Below are 15,229 nucleotides of genomic sequence, written 5' to 3' on the forward strand. Positions count from 1 at the left end.
TTTTGTACTATATGTAATAAGGGTGTATTTCTGTTCAAATATAGGCAATGGGTAAAGTACAAATCATATTTGGACTGTCATTTAGTGTAGAAACATGCAGAATATAGGCAATGTCCCTACTGTATCTGCTACTGTATATATCTGTGAGCAAATTATACATTACAGCGCTGCAGCACTACCCATCCAGCTTACACTTTACCTGTGTTGCCCCCTGATAGCTTTGCTGCAAGGGTATGCCACAGATTTCATGTTTTGTGTTTTTAGAGGGAGTGTTCAAGTTTTGAGCGTCAAACAGTGAATGTAGAACAGTCAGAGAGGATTTTGATGCCTTTGCAGCAGGAGTGTATTTTTATGTCTGAAGCTAGAACAAGAGGTGGAGCAGAAAGATCTTAGAACACACTTTTTTTTTATCCCTCCGAATCGGCAAAGATTTGTCAAGCCGAAATGTTGACCTAATTTCACCTCTCCCTTTTCCCTCTGCTCTCCTCCCCTCCCAATGTGCCTCGCTCTGTTTATACGCTCCCTCCTCCTCTCCTCTCCTCCATCCCACCAAATTCTCCTCCTCCTCCAACACACTGTGCTTCAGCCAAAGATCATTTGGATGAAGAACAATATGATCATCCGTGAAGACCCCAAGTTCCTGATGCAGAACAACCAAGGCGTGTTGACTCTGAATATCCGTAAGCCAAGCACATTTGACGGGGGCAGATACTCCTGCAGGGCCATCAATGATCTCGGGCAAGATGAGGTGGAATGCAAGCTGGAGGTTCGAGGTATGCTGAACTTCACTTCCATAGAATACCATAGTTTCAGAGTAGTGAGTGAACATGTCCTGGGTCAGGGCCAGTCTTCAACAAAGCTCTGCATGACAAATCTCCATCTCCCCAACCCCCTTTCGACTGATCTCTTCTCGAGAAACTTCAGTTAAAATTTGAGCCGCTTGCACTAAAAATAAAACCACCTTATTGTATTTGTCATAAAGTCTCAGAGCCACAGAAGACTCTGAGTGCTGTAGTTTCTTTAAACAGGATGATCTACTAGCCTCTCATGCTGATTTAAATTTCTCTTTTTCTCCCCAGTTGTACAAGAGAAAGGAGTGGAGGCGAAGAAATGAGCGACAGCACCAAACAGCAGAGGATACAGTCGAACACGAATAGTAATGGATTATGTATAATGGGATAGTCATGAATAAATATGATTAGAATAGATCACTGGTGAAGCTTAAAAGCCAATTCCCCTTCCTCCTATATGCTTGCCTCTCACCGCTGCTATGACGAATGCCACATCAGTAATATGCCATAAATTCTTACAGCAAGCTGCCACCTTGTCACATCCTGACTGAGAGAAGCTACTAGTAGTGTAGTAACACTGTCCCACTGTGAGCACACACAGATGGATCCTTCTTATCTGTGAAGTGGACCTGTCACTGAACACACTTATAAAACAGCCTTTCATCCATTACGGCTCCCTGTGTTGTCTGTTTTGTGTCCAGGACGTTTTTATAGGTTGGGATGAATTTATGATTGGGATGCATCTGTAGCACTGAAACCTCTGCAGTGTGACCGACCAGCTGCACACCTCCTCCCATGCTAGGTGTGGGATGTGTGTGCGCAGGGGCCTGTCAGCCCTGTGATGGTTTTTATTTATTTATTTATTTTACGAGGAATACCTCTTGAGATGTGTCATCTCATTTTTGAGAGGGTCCTCGGCATGTACTCGGAGAGTGGTTAAATGTAGGGATCACAATTCAGCCAGGCATGGCCGAAATCATGGAGCAACCAGGATTAAAGGGGTTCTTATACACAGATATAGACCTGCTGCGTCCTTCATGTGTGTGCGCGCGCGTGCACACACACACACACACACACACACACACACACACACACACACACACACACACACACACACACACACACACACACACATACAGAGGGCGCCCATTGTAACTCACAGACACCCTCTCCCTGTCTTCACCCATTCCCACATGCTCTCATACTACATTCCTCATGACATGACCTACAGTGGTAGGCCTTTACACATACATGGCTTACACTCATGCACATGCAAACACAAACACACACTCCGAATCAGGGTCTCATTAGCATCACACACTAGAGACTAATTAATGCACCCATCAACACTGCCCTAATTAGCTCTCCCACGTCATTACTGAGCAAACGAATTACCGCTAATTTACACACCCGCAAAACAAACACAGCACCGTCTCTGCTGGGAGAGTCCGCCGCGGCTCGCCTCGCACACCAAATTAAAGCCTCACCGATGTGCTGCAACCCAGACCGGCGTCCCCAGTGACCCTGCTGTTCCTTACACCCACACCCCCTATAACTCAAGCTGAAGTTGAGATTGAACGCACCAGATGTTTGTGGAGTTATAGTGACTTATGTGCAGAATAAATACATCACCCTCCTCTGGAGACGTGAGGGACTTTACTCTCCAGGACTGTCCCACCACTGTCTGCATCAGGTCCTGGTCTCCTGTCTCTCCAGCAGAGGGGGTAAGAGAACAGTGACAAAGACCACGACTGCCCATCATTAGGGTCTGGTGGTGTAATCGTGAGTGGCAGGTTATAAAAAACTATTACATTACCAATGCATCTCTGACTGAAGCTCCAAACCTAACTGCTTCCAAAATATGCCAGCCTGATCCTGACTCTTTGCACTCACTTCAAACATTCAGCACTTCTGAGTACAATAGATTGCTTTTCCTCCTTTACATTGCAGCATGTTGTTAAAGATGAGTTGAAATAGGGTGAGGGCATAAATGTCCAGATAAAGCAGGGAAAATCCTCCAGATACCTAAAAGTAGGCCACGATTGGTTGCACAGTAGACCTGCGGTGCAGCACAAATCTTAAATGTTGAACCCTGTGAAGCAGTAAATGACTCTGCAAGCGTGTGTGTGGCTGTGTGGATTATGTGTGGTGTTGATATAATCTTATTGTCAGTTAACCTGAGACACAGCGTGGCGTGTTACTCTGCTGATTGACACATGAAAGCGGCGCTGAAGATACACCGCATGCTACTTTGCATGGAAGTTTGGGGAAAAACACATTCTTCAGAAAGACAGCGTGTAACCTCGATACTCCACCTGAGCTTTACCCCCTGTTCCCTCTCTCAAAAGTGATGTTCAGTTGCTAAGCAATCAAACTAATTGTATCTACTGGCATCATCCGCCAGCCTTATGAAACTTTCAAAACATGAGGTGAAGGTTTACAATGCTAGTCAGTGATTGTGTGTGCCTCCCCCCTTCTTACACACAAAGCTTTAAGTGGTAAGCATTTTGTTTTCCCTGTGACACACCTTAAGGCTCTTTAAGTTTGTGATGTTTGAATGAATAATTAATGAGGAAGCATGGCAGCCCAGGAGTAAACCATCGGCTTCTCCTTGCACACTGTATCTGCTCTGCTGTCTTTCCAATATTAGAACAGGCCTGCCTCAGATGAAGACGAGACAAAAGAGAGTGACAAGACAAGTCTTACCACCGGGCGAGAGTGAGACAGAATCGGTAGGGTGCAAGCACTGTTATGTCTGTGTGTGCCGAAGAGTGTGTGTTCAAGAAAAAGACAGACAAGAGATACCAGAGAGACAGAAACAGACCTCCTGAAACAGTAGGATGGAGGGAACTATAATTATGCTAGTAATTATACATGAAATCACAGACTTGGAGTGAGAAAGGAAGAGAGAGACAGAGAGAGATAGAGTAAGAGAGGAAGAGCACTGGAGGGAAATAGCCTTGCAGTGAGTCTCAGCCATGTAATTACAGTATAAGAACTAAATGAAACAGAGGGAGAACATACACACATATCATATAGAACCATCCACTTGTTTTCTCTGCACCACACACAATGTCCATCCACTTCCCTTTTAAGCAACATCCTGACCATCTTACTGTACCTTTCACCACACTTATACGCACATGGGCATTCTGTCTTCATTTTCTGTTGCTCTGTTATTGTTTTTTTTGTGTGTGTGTGGTTGCCGTTGTATGCTTTATTGAATACCAGTGTGACTTATACCCTGTGTCATCGTGTTCATTGATTAAAGAGCCCAAACCCTCCCGGAGCTCATGACCCATATAATGAGCACAATGTATCTAGGGGGTGGAGGCGTTAAAGGAGAGAGCTGCCCTCACATTTCACAATAATGACAACTTCATGACTGCATGTGGCTGACAGAAACAGACAGCTTTGTCTACACTGAGGGCGACTCTGTGATGTTGAGCTTCTGTCTGGGAACATCCTCCAAAGTGAAAACATTTTGTCTGGGTCTCTTATTTTTAACACAGAGCTGGTAAGGGTCACAGGTAGGGCTGACGATACAAGGAAAATATGTGATACGTGATAATGTTGTTGAATATCGCGTTAACGATATTACTTGCGATAAATTAACAGATATTCAAATGTACTCAGTTCTGCATTTCTGCTGCTTTCAGTATTCTTCTACAATAGAACAAATCGCTTGTTGAATTTAAAACAAATTAAAGGAAATCATTTCTAACATTCTTTTATTGAACAAATTGAACATTGAATTGACAATAACAGGCACCACTAAAAAAGAATGACAGTTACACTTTAAAGTTTTCTACTGATATTTTCTTTCAACTAACACCAAAAAATCCCATAGTGTCTAGTGCGATATGTCGCAACCTTTCACGATATCTAATTTATATTGCGCCAGTTGATAAAAAAACGATATATTGTGCAGCCCTAGTCACAGGGATCAGAGTTAAGGTGGAAGAAGGAGGGACAAAGTCCATGTTTTGCAAGTCAGATGCAAAGCTCAGGTTCCAAATTAAGTATAGTCTTAAATCATTCATTTTGTAACAAAGTGTGTGTTTATTCATTTTATGTAGATTCCATACAGCAGATACTCATGACAGACTTTTTGGTATACAACAAAGAAAAGAAGCTGTAGCCGCATTAACATAAAATTTTCATGATTTTCCAAAATAAAACAAAGCAAGTGTTTTGCAACTAAATGAAAATCAAGTAGAGAACTCAGGTTTGTTTTGACACTATTTTCTATCATTCTTTTTAATATATCAAACATTTTCCTTCCACTTAACATGTTCCAGGTCACAGGAGAAGCAGGGTAAGCAATTTAGCCGAGACGTCCTTCTCCACAGCCACATCCTCCCAACTCCTGGTGATCCTGATGTATCCCAAGGCATTCTCAGGCCAGATGGGACATATTATCCCTTTAGTGTGCCCTGGGTGTCGTCTGGAGTCTCATTCCACTCATTTGGACATGTCCAGAAAACCTCCTACAGTGAAGCATCCAGATCAGATGCCCGAACCAAAGTTGGCTCCTTTCAAAGAGCAGAAGGTTTTTCAGGAAATCTGAACTCCTGATGATGCCCCCAAGGCTGAGCCAAGACCCCTAAGGAAGGCAACTCATTATAGCCACTTGTGTCCAATATTCTTGTTTTGTTCACTACTCAGAGCTAATGACCAACATTTAGAGTTTGAGTAGTAAATCCACAGCTTTGTATCAGTTCCTTCTTCATTATGACAGTCCTGTACAATGATATGCCTATGATCCCACACCAGCCTCTTGTCATTCCACTTCTCCATCTTACATTCCCTCACTTATGAACAAAACCTTGAGACACTAGAACTCCCTCACTCCCCCAACCAGATGGAAGCAATTCATAGATTTTTTTTTTTTGGCAGATACTGTAAAATATTACTTTCTTTAGACCATATCCATTAAACTTGGAGGTGTGGAGTGCTAATCTTAAAGGACAGGTTGACATTTTTTCTGTCTTAAAACTATACTCACATGCCCATATGTAGGCTTTTTCTTTTTTTAAAGTAAAGGGTTACAGGGTGCTGTTATCATTTTACTGGTCCATATTGGTCTTACGGAGATCCCTACAAAATCTGTTGTAAATGCAAGTGATGGTGTACTTCAGTCCTCTTTCTAAACTAAAATAAACCAAACCGAACACTGCGTGAAAAAAAGACGGATTGGTGAAAAGTCACAACCTTCACAGTACAACACCTACTACTAAGATGTCTGACTATTCTTAACAAAGTCTCACCATTTGATTTGAAATAAAGCTCCTTATTCCTCACTGATCCCTAGTCTTAACAGACTGCTCTTAAAACCATGCATGTCTTATCCAGTATTTTGATTGTTCTCACTGTAATGAAATGTCTGCTGAATTAGAAATTGTGTTCAGAATTGATTCATATTATAGAAAAGGGTGGAAAAGATGCAGGTTTAACCCTTTATAGTTTTAGGTTGCTACGTAGCGGTGAGAATATGGTTTTAGGGAATAAATATAGCCAACAGAAGGTTCTCAAGTAACGTGTGTGGGTGTGCGCACACACACACACACACACACACACACACACACACACACACACACACATATGTGTGTAGGTGTTTTATGTGTTGGCACACATAAATGAGCCACAAATTGTGTATGTAAATCCATCTGCATAGTGTGAAAAGAAACCGTCTGGATAATCATGAAAATATGCAAAACACTGACAAACTGCACTGAAGAAGAGAAAGAGTGGTCAAGACAGATACTTTAAAGGATGGCTGGTACACAGTACAAAACTACAACCACCATGTATTTAACTCCTCAATGACAGCAACGGCTCAGTGAAACGATACATTGAGCATTACAAATCTTCAAAATAGAAAAGAAAGATGGCTAACTCAATGTAATAAACTAAATCTAAAGAAAAAGATTTTGGTTTGTTGTCATTTCACTTTTTCTTACAATTTGAGAAAGCCAAAAAGGCCCTGTATCAGTTGTCAGCTGTGAGACATGATGGTGGGTCTGTAACAGCAACTGCGGTCAGTCATGCACTGGCATTTGGTCTAATGATTGATCTGCATGGTCATGTAACAGACAAGGACTATGAAGCCATTTCAAATGACAGATGCAGCCTCGGGTATAAACACTGCTCCATCATGATTTCTCCACACTCCACGAAACACTACTGCATCCATACACACAGCTACACGAGGCAAATGCATGGTGAGACTTTGTAAATATACTGTGTGACCCAACCTGTCATGATATACTATCACAGATTGGGTCACGATCATATATCATAGTTTTTGTATTCTGCATCCTAATGTGAATTGGATTGCATTCAGCAAAGGCTCATGATGTGATGCTATACAGTACACCAGTGATTCCCAACTATGGATGTGTTATATTAACTGGATACCAGATCCCAAAATGGCGTGTGTTCAGTTTAATGGAGTTGTACGCCTGGCGCATACACCAAATAAGTTTTTAAGCTTTCGGTTGACTTCCATGATATGCGGCCCACTGAATATGCACAGTATTGTTTGGCCCATAGACTTTACATTGTGGTAACATCACAGATTTTTAAATCGCTTTTATCGGCCAGAGGGACGTTTTTTCAAATAGAAATAGTCATAACCAACCTTGCTGCTGTTTAAGGTGTCTTTACAATGGTGGCCCATGGGGAAAATCCTTTTTCTGGCCGCAGGGGGATTTTTCGTTGCAATACGGCCAATAGTGGCCATTGGACAAAATTGGCTGCATGGCTAAGCGCACTTCCTTGGGGCTTGTTCCAAACCAGGGTACGTCTGCAGTTGCCCTGCTGTGGATAGATTGTGGAGTAGCTCAACTAATTTGAAAAATAAAGGAATTTTCTTTCTCCAGCTTTTCAGCTTTAACACCTGACCAGTGTTGCGATTGAGTATGTGTGCTAACTACTTAGCAAGTGAGCAGAAAGTCTCAACACTGCTCTAACAGAAATGGCTGAAATAATTATAATAATTAGCTAAAATGGCTAAATGGCACTATTTTAGCTAACAGTAATAAAATAGACAGGTAAAAATAATTAATAAATAGTTGAAACAGAAACCTACAACTAAAAGTAATGGCTAAATGGATGAACCGTCCATCTTCTGCCACTCTTAAATAAACTTTTTAGTGGTCACTTCTTATTCAAAACAAAACAAAACATATTCATTACTAAAATAGATTAGTTGTTTGTAATAATCAGCTTAAGTATGCAGTGCCCAGATCATATTAAGCAGAAATAACTAAGGATAAGTTTCTGTATGGGTGAGGTGGGTTGTTTGAACTGTTCTGTGCTGAAGCATTGCAAAGGCTCATGGGAAAACAAATTCTGAACGGTTTCTGTCCTAGTTAAAGTGTGTTTTAATAATGTTTTGCTAATGTTTTGGGTGTGCATTTATGTTATCTGGGTTTTAGTTTTGTATGGTTGATTTAGTGTTCATGTTTATGTACATTCATTGTTGCACCATGACCGAGACCCGGGGGAGGACTGATGGGGTCAGGGCAGTGGCAGCTTTCACATTTATATACACACATTGAAAAATTAGTATCTCTGACACTTGAATGAAGCAGTCCTTGCTGTGCAATACATTGGAGATTTGCAATGTTTTGTGTGTATTATCTAGTATGCTTTTGTGATCAGTGTATTCAGTGCATTGTTCTTAATATCATGCTGACTCAAAGGATAAAACCATATTTATATCAACAAAGGAACTCCTTGGTAGTGATAATTGGCCTAATGTTTGTATTTGTCATGTTTCTTTGCATGTTTAAAGCTATAGTGCGTAGTTTCTGTCTCCCCCTGAGATCTTCTAAGTAATGACAGTTGCGCATCCACATGATACAAGTCTTCCGTGATCGCGCACCACGCCCACCCCTCCTCCACGCAGTTGCTAGTAGCAAAGGAGGACACAGAGGTGTACAAAAAACATGATGGATTCTTCAGAAGAGGTAATTATCTGCACTTGATTTTCTGCGCGCGAAAGTCGCCGGATGACACCAGTTTATGGGCATACTGACAAATACAGAGAATATTGTGGAGCTGATAGTCTTAAAGGGATATTTCACAGCTGGAAAGATGAATATTACTACCCGACTAAATTGGGTCATTTATGTAGTAGAAATGTGCATTTGTTTTAGAAGTTGGTGCCTCCTAGACAGAGAACAGCCAGAAAATGTATTTTTGGCTCATGTGGATGAAAGACAACAACTCCCAGAATGCACTTGCTTCGCTTCCCTACGAGTCCACTCCCAAGCCACGCCTACCGTTTACAGACATAATAGACAGTGAGACAGTCAAGTCAACTCAAATGTGTTTTATTTGTGTTTTATTTCAACCATATACACGAAGCAACGTTTCAAGTGGTGTTACACATTTAAAATATATAAAAACGACATTATATAAAAACGACATACGAAACAGGCTACATTTAGTGCACACACATAATAGGCTCCGTAAAGTTCAGCTAACGCTTTGGTAGAATTAGCACTTCGTGTAAACACAGAGTATAAACACAGCCGTGAATTTCCGTGGAATGTAGAATTGTTGGCATTTAACAGTCACAAACTCCACCGGTTAGCAGTAGTTGGATAAAAGCACCCCATTTCTGCACCACTCCGTGTCCGTGTTAACACAGCCCACCTCCACGAGTCTTACCCAATAGAACAGCATCTGCTTGGAGGGCTAGCAGGCCTGGTAGCTGGATAGTCCGGTACACTGTTGTTCAGCCATGTTTCAACAAAAACACAGCAGTCTCTGAACTCGCGTTGGGAGTTTCGTTGAAGTTGGATGTAGTCCAGTTTGTTGTCTAATGAGCGGACACTTGCAAGCAGGATGGATGAGACACTAGCGCAAACTCCTGCCCTTGTCCCGCCTTTCCACTATCACGCACACCGCTTTAGATGTCCCCTGACCCAGCTAGCGGCATCAAGCGACACCGCAGGCTGAGGTGCTGGTCTCCGTAGCAGGCGAAGCTCGCGTAGTGTGTCGAGTATTCCGTCTGTAATAAAGTGTCCTGCATATTCTCCGATCTGTACCACGTGCGGTAGTTTGAATGCACATTAATTGTTGTAAAAGTTTGCTGCTGAAAAGAGAGAGCCTGTTATTAGCTTAGCTTCAAGATGGCTGACACTGGAGTCGCATCGGCTAGTTACAGTCCCACCCCCTATGGGCGGGTTGAAAACATGCGGAACTACCTAGCTGTAGTCCATAGACTCTGGGCAAAAATGCCTCTGATGACGCTAAATGACGATTTTTGCATCATTGAAGGCTTTTTTCCAGACCCACAATACAGACAAGTCTCGTCTCATGGGGACATGAGGGAGGGAAGCATGGTCATTCGAAAATACTACAGAGTTTCTACTGATAGATAAAGCTAGTCGGTGAAGTATCCCTTTAATTAGCTTTGTATCAACTCATTTGGCAACGGCTTTAGTGTAACGGATGTTCATTATTAAAAAAAAGTTATGCACTAAAGCTTTAACATGCTTATTTTAGACAACATGACTCCAGAAAAAATAATTTATGTTTACTAATGATTTTTAGTAATGACTACTAGTGTAAACTTGATTTGTCTACTGCATCAACTTACCGATCTGTGTTAATACAACTTGACCTGTTAAGTTTCACGTGTCAAACTCAAGGCCCACGGGCCAAATCCGGCCCCTCGCAGATTTTGATCCTGCCTGCATATCAATTTGGGTTCACAATAAATGCTGGCTTGCCTAGTGTGCGCCAAACCAAAAAGACGGTAAACTGTTTTCAAACTGCAATTACGCGACACTCAAAGCAGAATTTAGCTTATTCGGCGACTTTGAGACGCAGAAATTCCCACAGAAGCAGAGCGTTTGCATATTCAGGCTGTGAAAGGCATTGTTTTGCTTGATTAGCTAAACTTTTGATGGCTAAGGAACTTTTTTGCTAACTTTTTAGGGCTTTATGTGGGCCAAACTGTGAGTGAGAAGGCTATATGAGACATCCAATAAAACAGTCCAAAATATTGGACTTTCGATTAATAAAAGCAAGTCAATAAACTATACATGTCTGGCCCTTGATATGATTCTCATTTTCCAGTGTGGCCCTTAGTGAAATTGAGTTTGACACCCCTGGTTTAAAGCAACTGATTTCCACGCAAATTTCTAGTAAAGTCAACTAATTTGGGATAACAATGTAGAAGTGTGACTGAAAACTCGACCAGACTGACCTAAAACTTGACAGTTCAATTGTATGAAAAAAACACTATTATACAAATATAATGAATTATGTTATGTTATGTTAAACATCCAGTTTAAAATCAATTTAAATGAACACATTTGGAACATGAGTGGTTGTGTTGATCAAGGGGTAGGCCTATTGATCATTTGACAGGTAGAGGAAAATGGTTGAGAATCATTGCTGTAGGCTATACCGGGGGGAAAAATGCAATCATTTATGGCACTTTGTTTCACTGTAAAAACTTAGAAGGCCTGATTGCCTATTGGAGGCCAGACAGCGCACATTGTAGAAACTTGAAAAACATTTTTTTCTGTTTTTTTTCTAGAAAAATAAATGACTCAGAGAGCCTTGGACATGTTTTGAACAAAAAACAAAACAATGAACTGCAACATTGTCTCAACCTGAAACACCACTGAACTTTTATCAGAAGGTTTTCACTTCCCTCGTCCCTTTCTTCCCTTCTTGAAAAAAGCTCCCAGATCCCACTACACGCAGTCCAAGAAACCGCATGAAAGCTTCACAGCGAGGACTGGAGCTGTTCTGAAGGCAGCAAAGGGTGGTCGTCCTCCTTATTAGCTGCTTTATATTCACATATTGTTAGGGTGCCTGTTATTTTGTCAACCCCCCGAATGTGTTCATTTTGTTCTCTCTGCATGTGTTTGATCATAATGTCCTCACCTCTGCTGGCTCCTCATCATTAACTCCCAGGAAACCTGCAACTGTTGAAGTTTGCCTTCTCACCCTGCCACAGACCGGATCGGCCTACGTTACAATCCCACCTCCCCCATCTCCTACACACACACACACACACACACACACACACACACACACACACACACACACAAGACTCCCCAGAGAAGAAGAAACTGGCAATACTACCAACTAATCTCTGCATTTTGGGAGTTTTTTCCCCCCTCATAGGCTCCTCTGCAATGGAAAACCCTCGCTGTTGAATTAGATTTGCTTACTCGACCTCACCCATCTTCAAAGGACTCAGATAACTGAATATACCTTTTATTCATTTTATGCCGCTGTAATTGTTTTTTTCCACTACTGAGCAAATCCTGAGCAGTTCTTTGGGGAATAGACTTGTGTATATGACTGTGCTTTCATCTGCATTATGTTTAGTAATAGTATTATTATTTTAGGGTATTGTTTTGGTAATTTTTCTTCGTACTATTTGTTATATTTTTCTGCTGTTACTGTGGTTTTTGTTTTCTGCTTCCTCTCTGATTTTGGGGACAGCCTGGTGCTTTAGATGAGAGGGACTCATCAGCTTTCACAGGGTGGAGAAAAAATGCCTTGAGGTCTTTTCATTAAAACAATTACGCTAATTTCACTTTACTTGCTAAAAAAAAAATGGAAACTTTTTTTTAAGGAATGCAGGGTTGGAAAAATTGCAAGCAGAGAAAAAAGTACAGTTGCATGGCTTTCTTTGATGAAAACAATAAGGACAGCTCAACGTTAAAGGGATGTAGAGATTTCTCTCCACATATCTGCACTTCCTCCTGTATCATTAAGGAAGGGAATTGTTTTATCTGCCTGGTTTCGTGTTGAGAGTGATGTTATTAGTTTTCCTCTGCTTGTATGTCCACAGCCTTACAATTAGATCTTTCAGATAAAATCAAAGCCTACTGTCGCATCAGAGCTGTGGTGAGATATCAATTATTACAGACGGATCTAAAATAGGACAGATTAAATTTCACAGTTATGGCACTTTTTTTTGCCCTTCCCTCTTTGGCACACAAGAGAAGTCACACAAAGCATTGTTTGTTGCATTTCTGTGTACATGTTTTTCTCACATCTCTTTTCTCAGTCAGCACTGTCACATTCAAAGCCCCCTGTGTTAGAGAAAGTACTCTGATATGTATCTCAAAAAAACTAAAATAAACAACTTTTAATAGCTCTTAGATGATAAGTCAGATCTAGCTCACTGTAGTCACGGAGTCCAGTCAAGCTGGGACTTCTTTTGGTTAAACTTTTACTTTTGGAAAAGCTCCAGCGCATTATCACACACACTAAACCTCAAGCTACAGTAAGCATCCCTGGCTCATCTGAAGAGGGATCTATCACAGTTGGTAAATGAGGCAGTAGATATGTTTGACAAGACAGTCAGTGGTGAAACCATTTCAACCTAAATGTCCCTGCTTCATGCGCTCCGCTGTCATAAAGTAAGCATCGCCTTTCACTGGAACAACATAATCAGGTTTTCACACTAATTGGTGCTTTTAGGATGCATTTGGCAACTCGGCATATTCACAGATCCAAATGGAAACAAGAGATCGGTTTTGATCTGTTTCAACTAAACAGTACCCTATGTTTATAAGTGCACATAGCACCGTTATGTTTACGTAATTGGTGCACTTTCCGTGGGCAAAATGTGCATATACCTGACATCAAAACGTCATTTGGGAACACATACAGGCAGATCAACATGCATATTAACAGGAGCATTGACATCCAGCTTATTATCTCTTTCTTTAGCCCTCTTTCTTTAAAGATATTTGCTTAATAACATATTCATATCTGCATATTTCCTTATTTGTAGGTTTAAATCTTTCTTGTGTTATGTATAATTGAATGGTATCACATACACTTAGTTGGCAGTTTATTAGGTACACCAAGCTAAAACTAATGCAGTCTAATACAACAGTTCTGCCGTAAATCCTCCCTTTACAAAGGTTATATTGTTCTGTTTAACTGTTTTAGAAATTTGTTGACAGGTGTTTGTTTTATTATATCCACCCCCTTAATATCAATGAGGGTAGACTACAGTAAATAGGCTACAGTAACAGAAACACCTCTCTGTATAACATGTATAACTTTCATGAAGATAGGATTTATTGCAGGACTGTTGTATTAGACTGTACTATTTTTTAGATATAGGTGTACCTAATAAACTGGCAACTGAGTTATATTAGCTATCGAAATTTAAAGCTACAGTGCCCCCATGCCCCCATGAGGAATTCTAAGTAATGACAACAATGCGGTGCATCCACATGACACAAACCTTCAGTGATCGTGCTTCACCCCCACCCCTCCCCCACAGAGTTGCTATGTAGCCAAGGAGGACACAGAGGATTAAAAAAACATGATGAAGGAGAGGTAATTATCTTTACTCGAGTTTCTGCCTGTGAAAGTCGCCAGACGACTTTCTACATAATATAGAGAGAGTTTTGTGGAGCCATAGTCTTAATTAGCTTTGTTGCAACTCATTTGGCAATGGCTTGAATGTAACCAACGCTCATTATTTTAAAAAAGTTACGCACTAAAGCTTTGATAGTTTGTATTTTCCTACTCACAAAGAGTGTTAAAAACGCAACAAAAACACTTCACTTTAAAAAGGGCAGATCTATGGTGTCTTACTTGATTTAGGCACTAACCCAACCTACTGCATCTTTAAAACCAAATAAAATTGTAATTTTTGGTGGAGGTATGGGTCTGGCTGGATGTATGTAGAGTAGCTGCAGTAGTGCCAGGCCTAGTCAGGAGAGGGCTGCTGTGACTTGACTCCCAGGCAGCCAGTCAGTTCAGTCCTACTCCGGTTCACATGATCAGGCTGCATCCCGGGGGGAGGAGTCAGAAGTTTGAATGACAGGCATGCTGCTGAAACACTTGAAAGGACAAGCTCAAGGTAAGTAGTGGAGGAGGAGAGGAGGCTTAGGCATTAGGCACTCGGCCATAATCATGTTTGGTTCCTGCAGAGAGGGCACAAGGAGAGGATGCTACATGCATGGGCACGCATACATGTGTGTGTTAAAGACAATCGGCTCACACGGCCACACGGCCAAAACCTCAAATCATTAAAGCACATCTAATCAAAGCTCAAATCCATGCATGTGGAGTTGTGGACATAACACACATAAATGCAGTAATGGCATGCTGGGTTGCATACATACACGAGTGCAGGTTAACTGCGACAGCAATATTGTCCATAGCGAGGAGGCGAAAAAGGAGAGAGTAAAGATAGGGAGAGGGAGAAAAGAGGTAGAGCAGGGGGACGAGTGCAGCAGTTTTGAAAGCGTTTGGCTCCGTTCAAATAGTTGCCATGGTTTCGAGATGTTTCCATGGAAATGCTAGCTGCCAATAAAATGAATTTGAGGAGGATCTTTGCAGCAGGTTGGCAGGAAGGTGAGAGTGATGCAGGACAAGGGGGCAACAGGAGACGCAACAGAGTTGGGGGGGGGGGTAAAAGGGGG

The 15,229-nt window shown here is 41.5% G+C and overlaps 1 protein-coding gene across 6 annotated transcripts in view; it reads left to right on the forward strand.

Annotated features, from left to right (window-relative positions):
• mybpc2a (myosin binding protein Ca) overlaps positions 1 to 1,461 on the forward strand; it is a 63,727-nt gene extending 62,266 nt beyond the window's left edge. For 5 of the 6 annotated variants that reach the window (XM_035996745.1, XM_031318632.2, XM_035996746.1 and 2 more), the window contains 2 exons: positions 587 to 773; positions 1,080 to 1,243. In XM_035996745.1, the coding sequence (XP_035852638.1) occupies positions 587 to 773; positions 1,080 to 1,114 (222 nt within the window). In that variant the 3' untranslated portion in view covers positions 1,115 to 1,243. Of the gene's footprint in view, positions 1 to 586; positions 774 to 1,079 lie in introns of all 6 variants that reach the window. The other variant, XM_035996743.1, reaches the window with a different exon arrangement.
• The last annotated feature ends 13,768 nt before the right edge of the window (positions 1,462 to 15,229 follow it).

The sequence above is a fragment of the Sander lucioperca genome, chromosome 21 (genome assembly GCF_008315115.2).
Source record: "Sander lucioperca isolate FBNREF2018 chromosome 21, SLUC_FBN_1.2, whole genome shotgun sequence".
Taxonomy (NCBI): Eukaryota; Metazoa; Chordata; class Actinopteri; order Perciformes; family Percidae; genus Sander; species Sander lucioperca.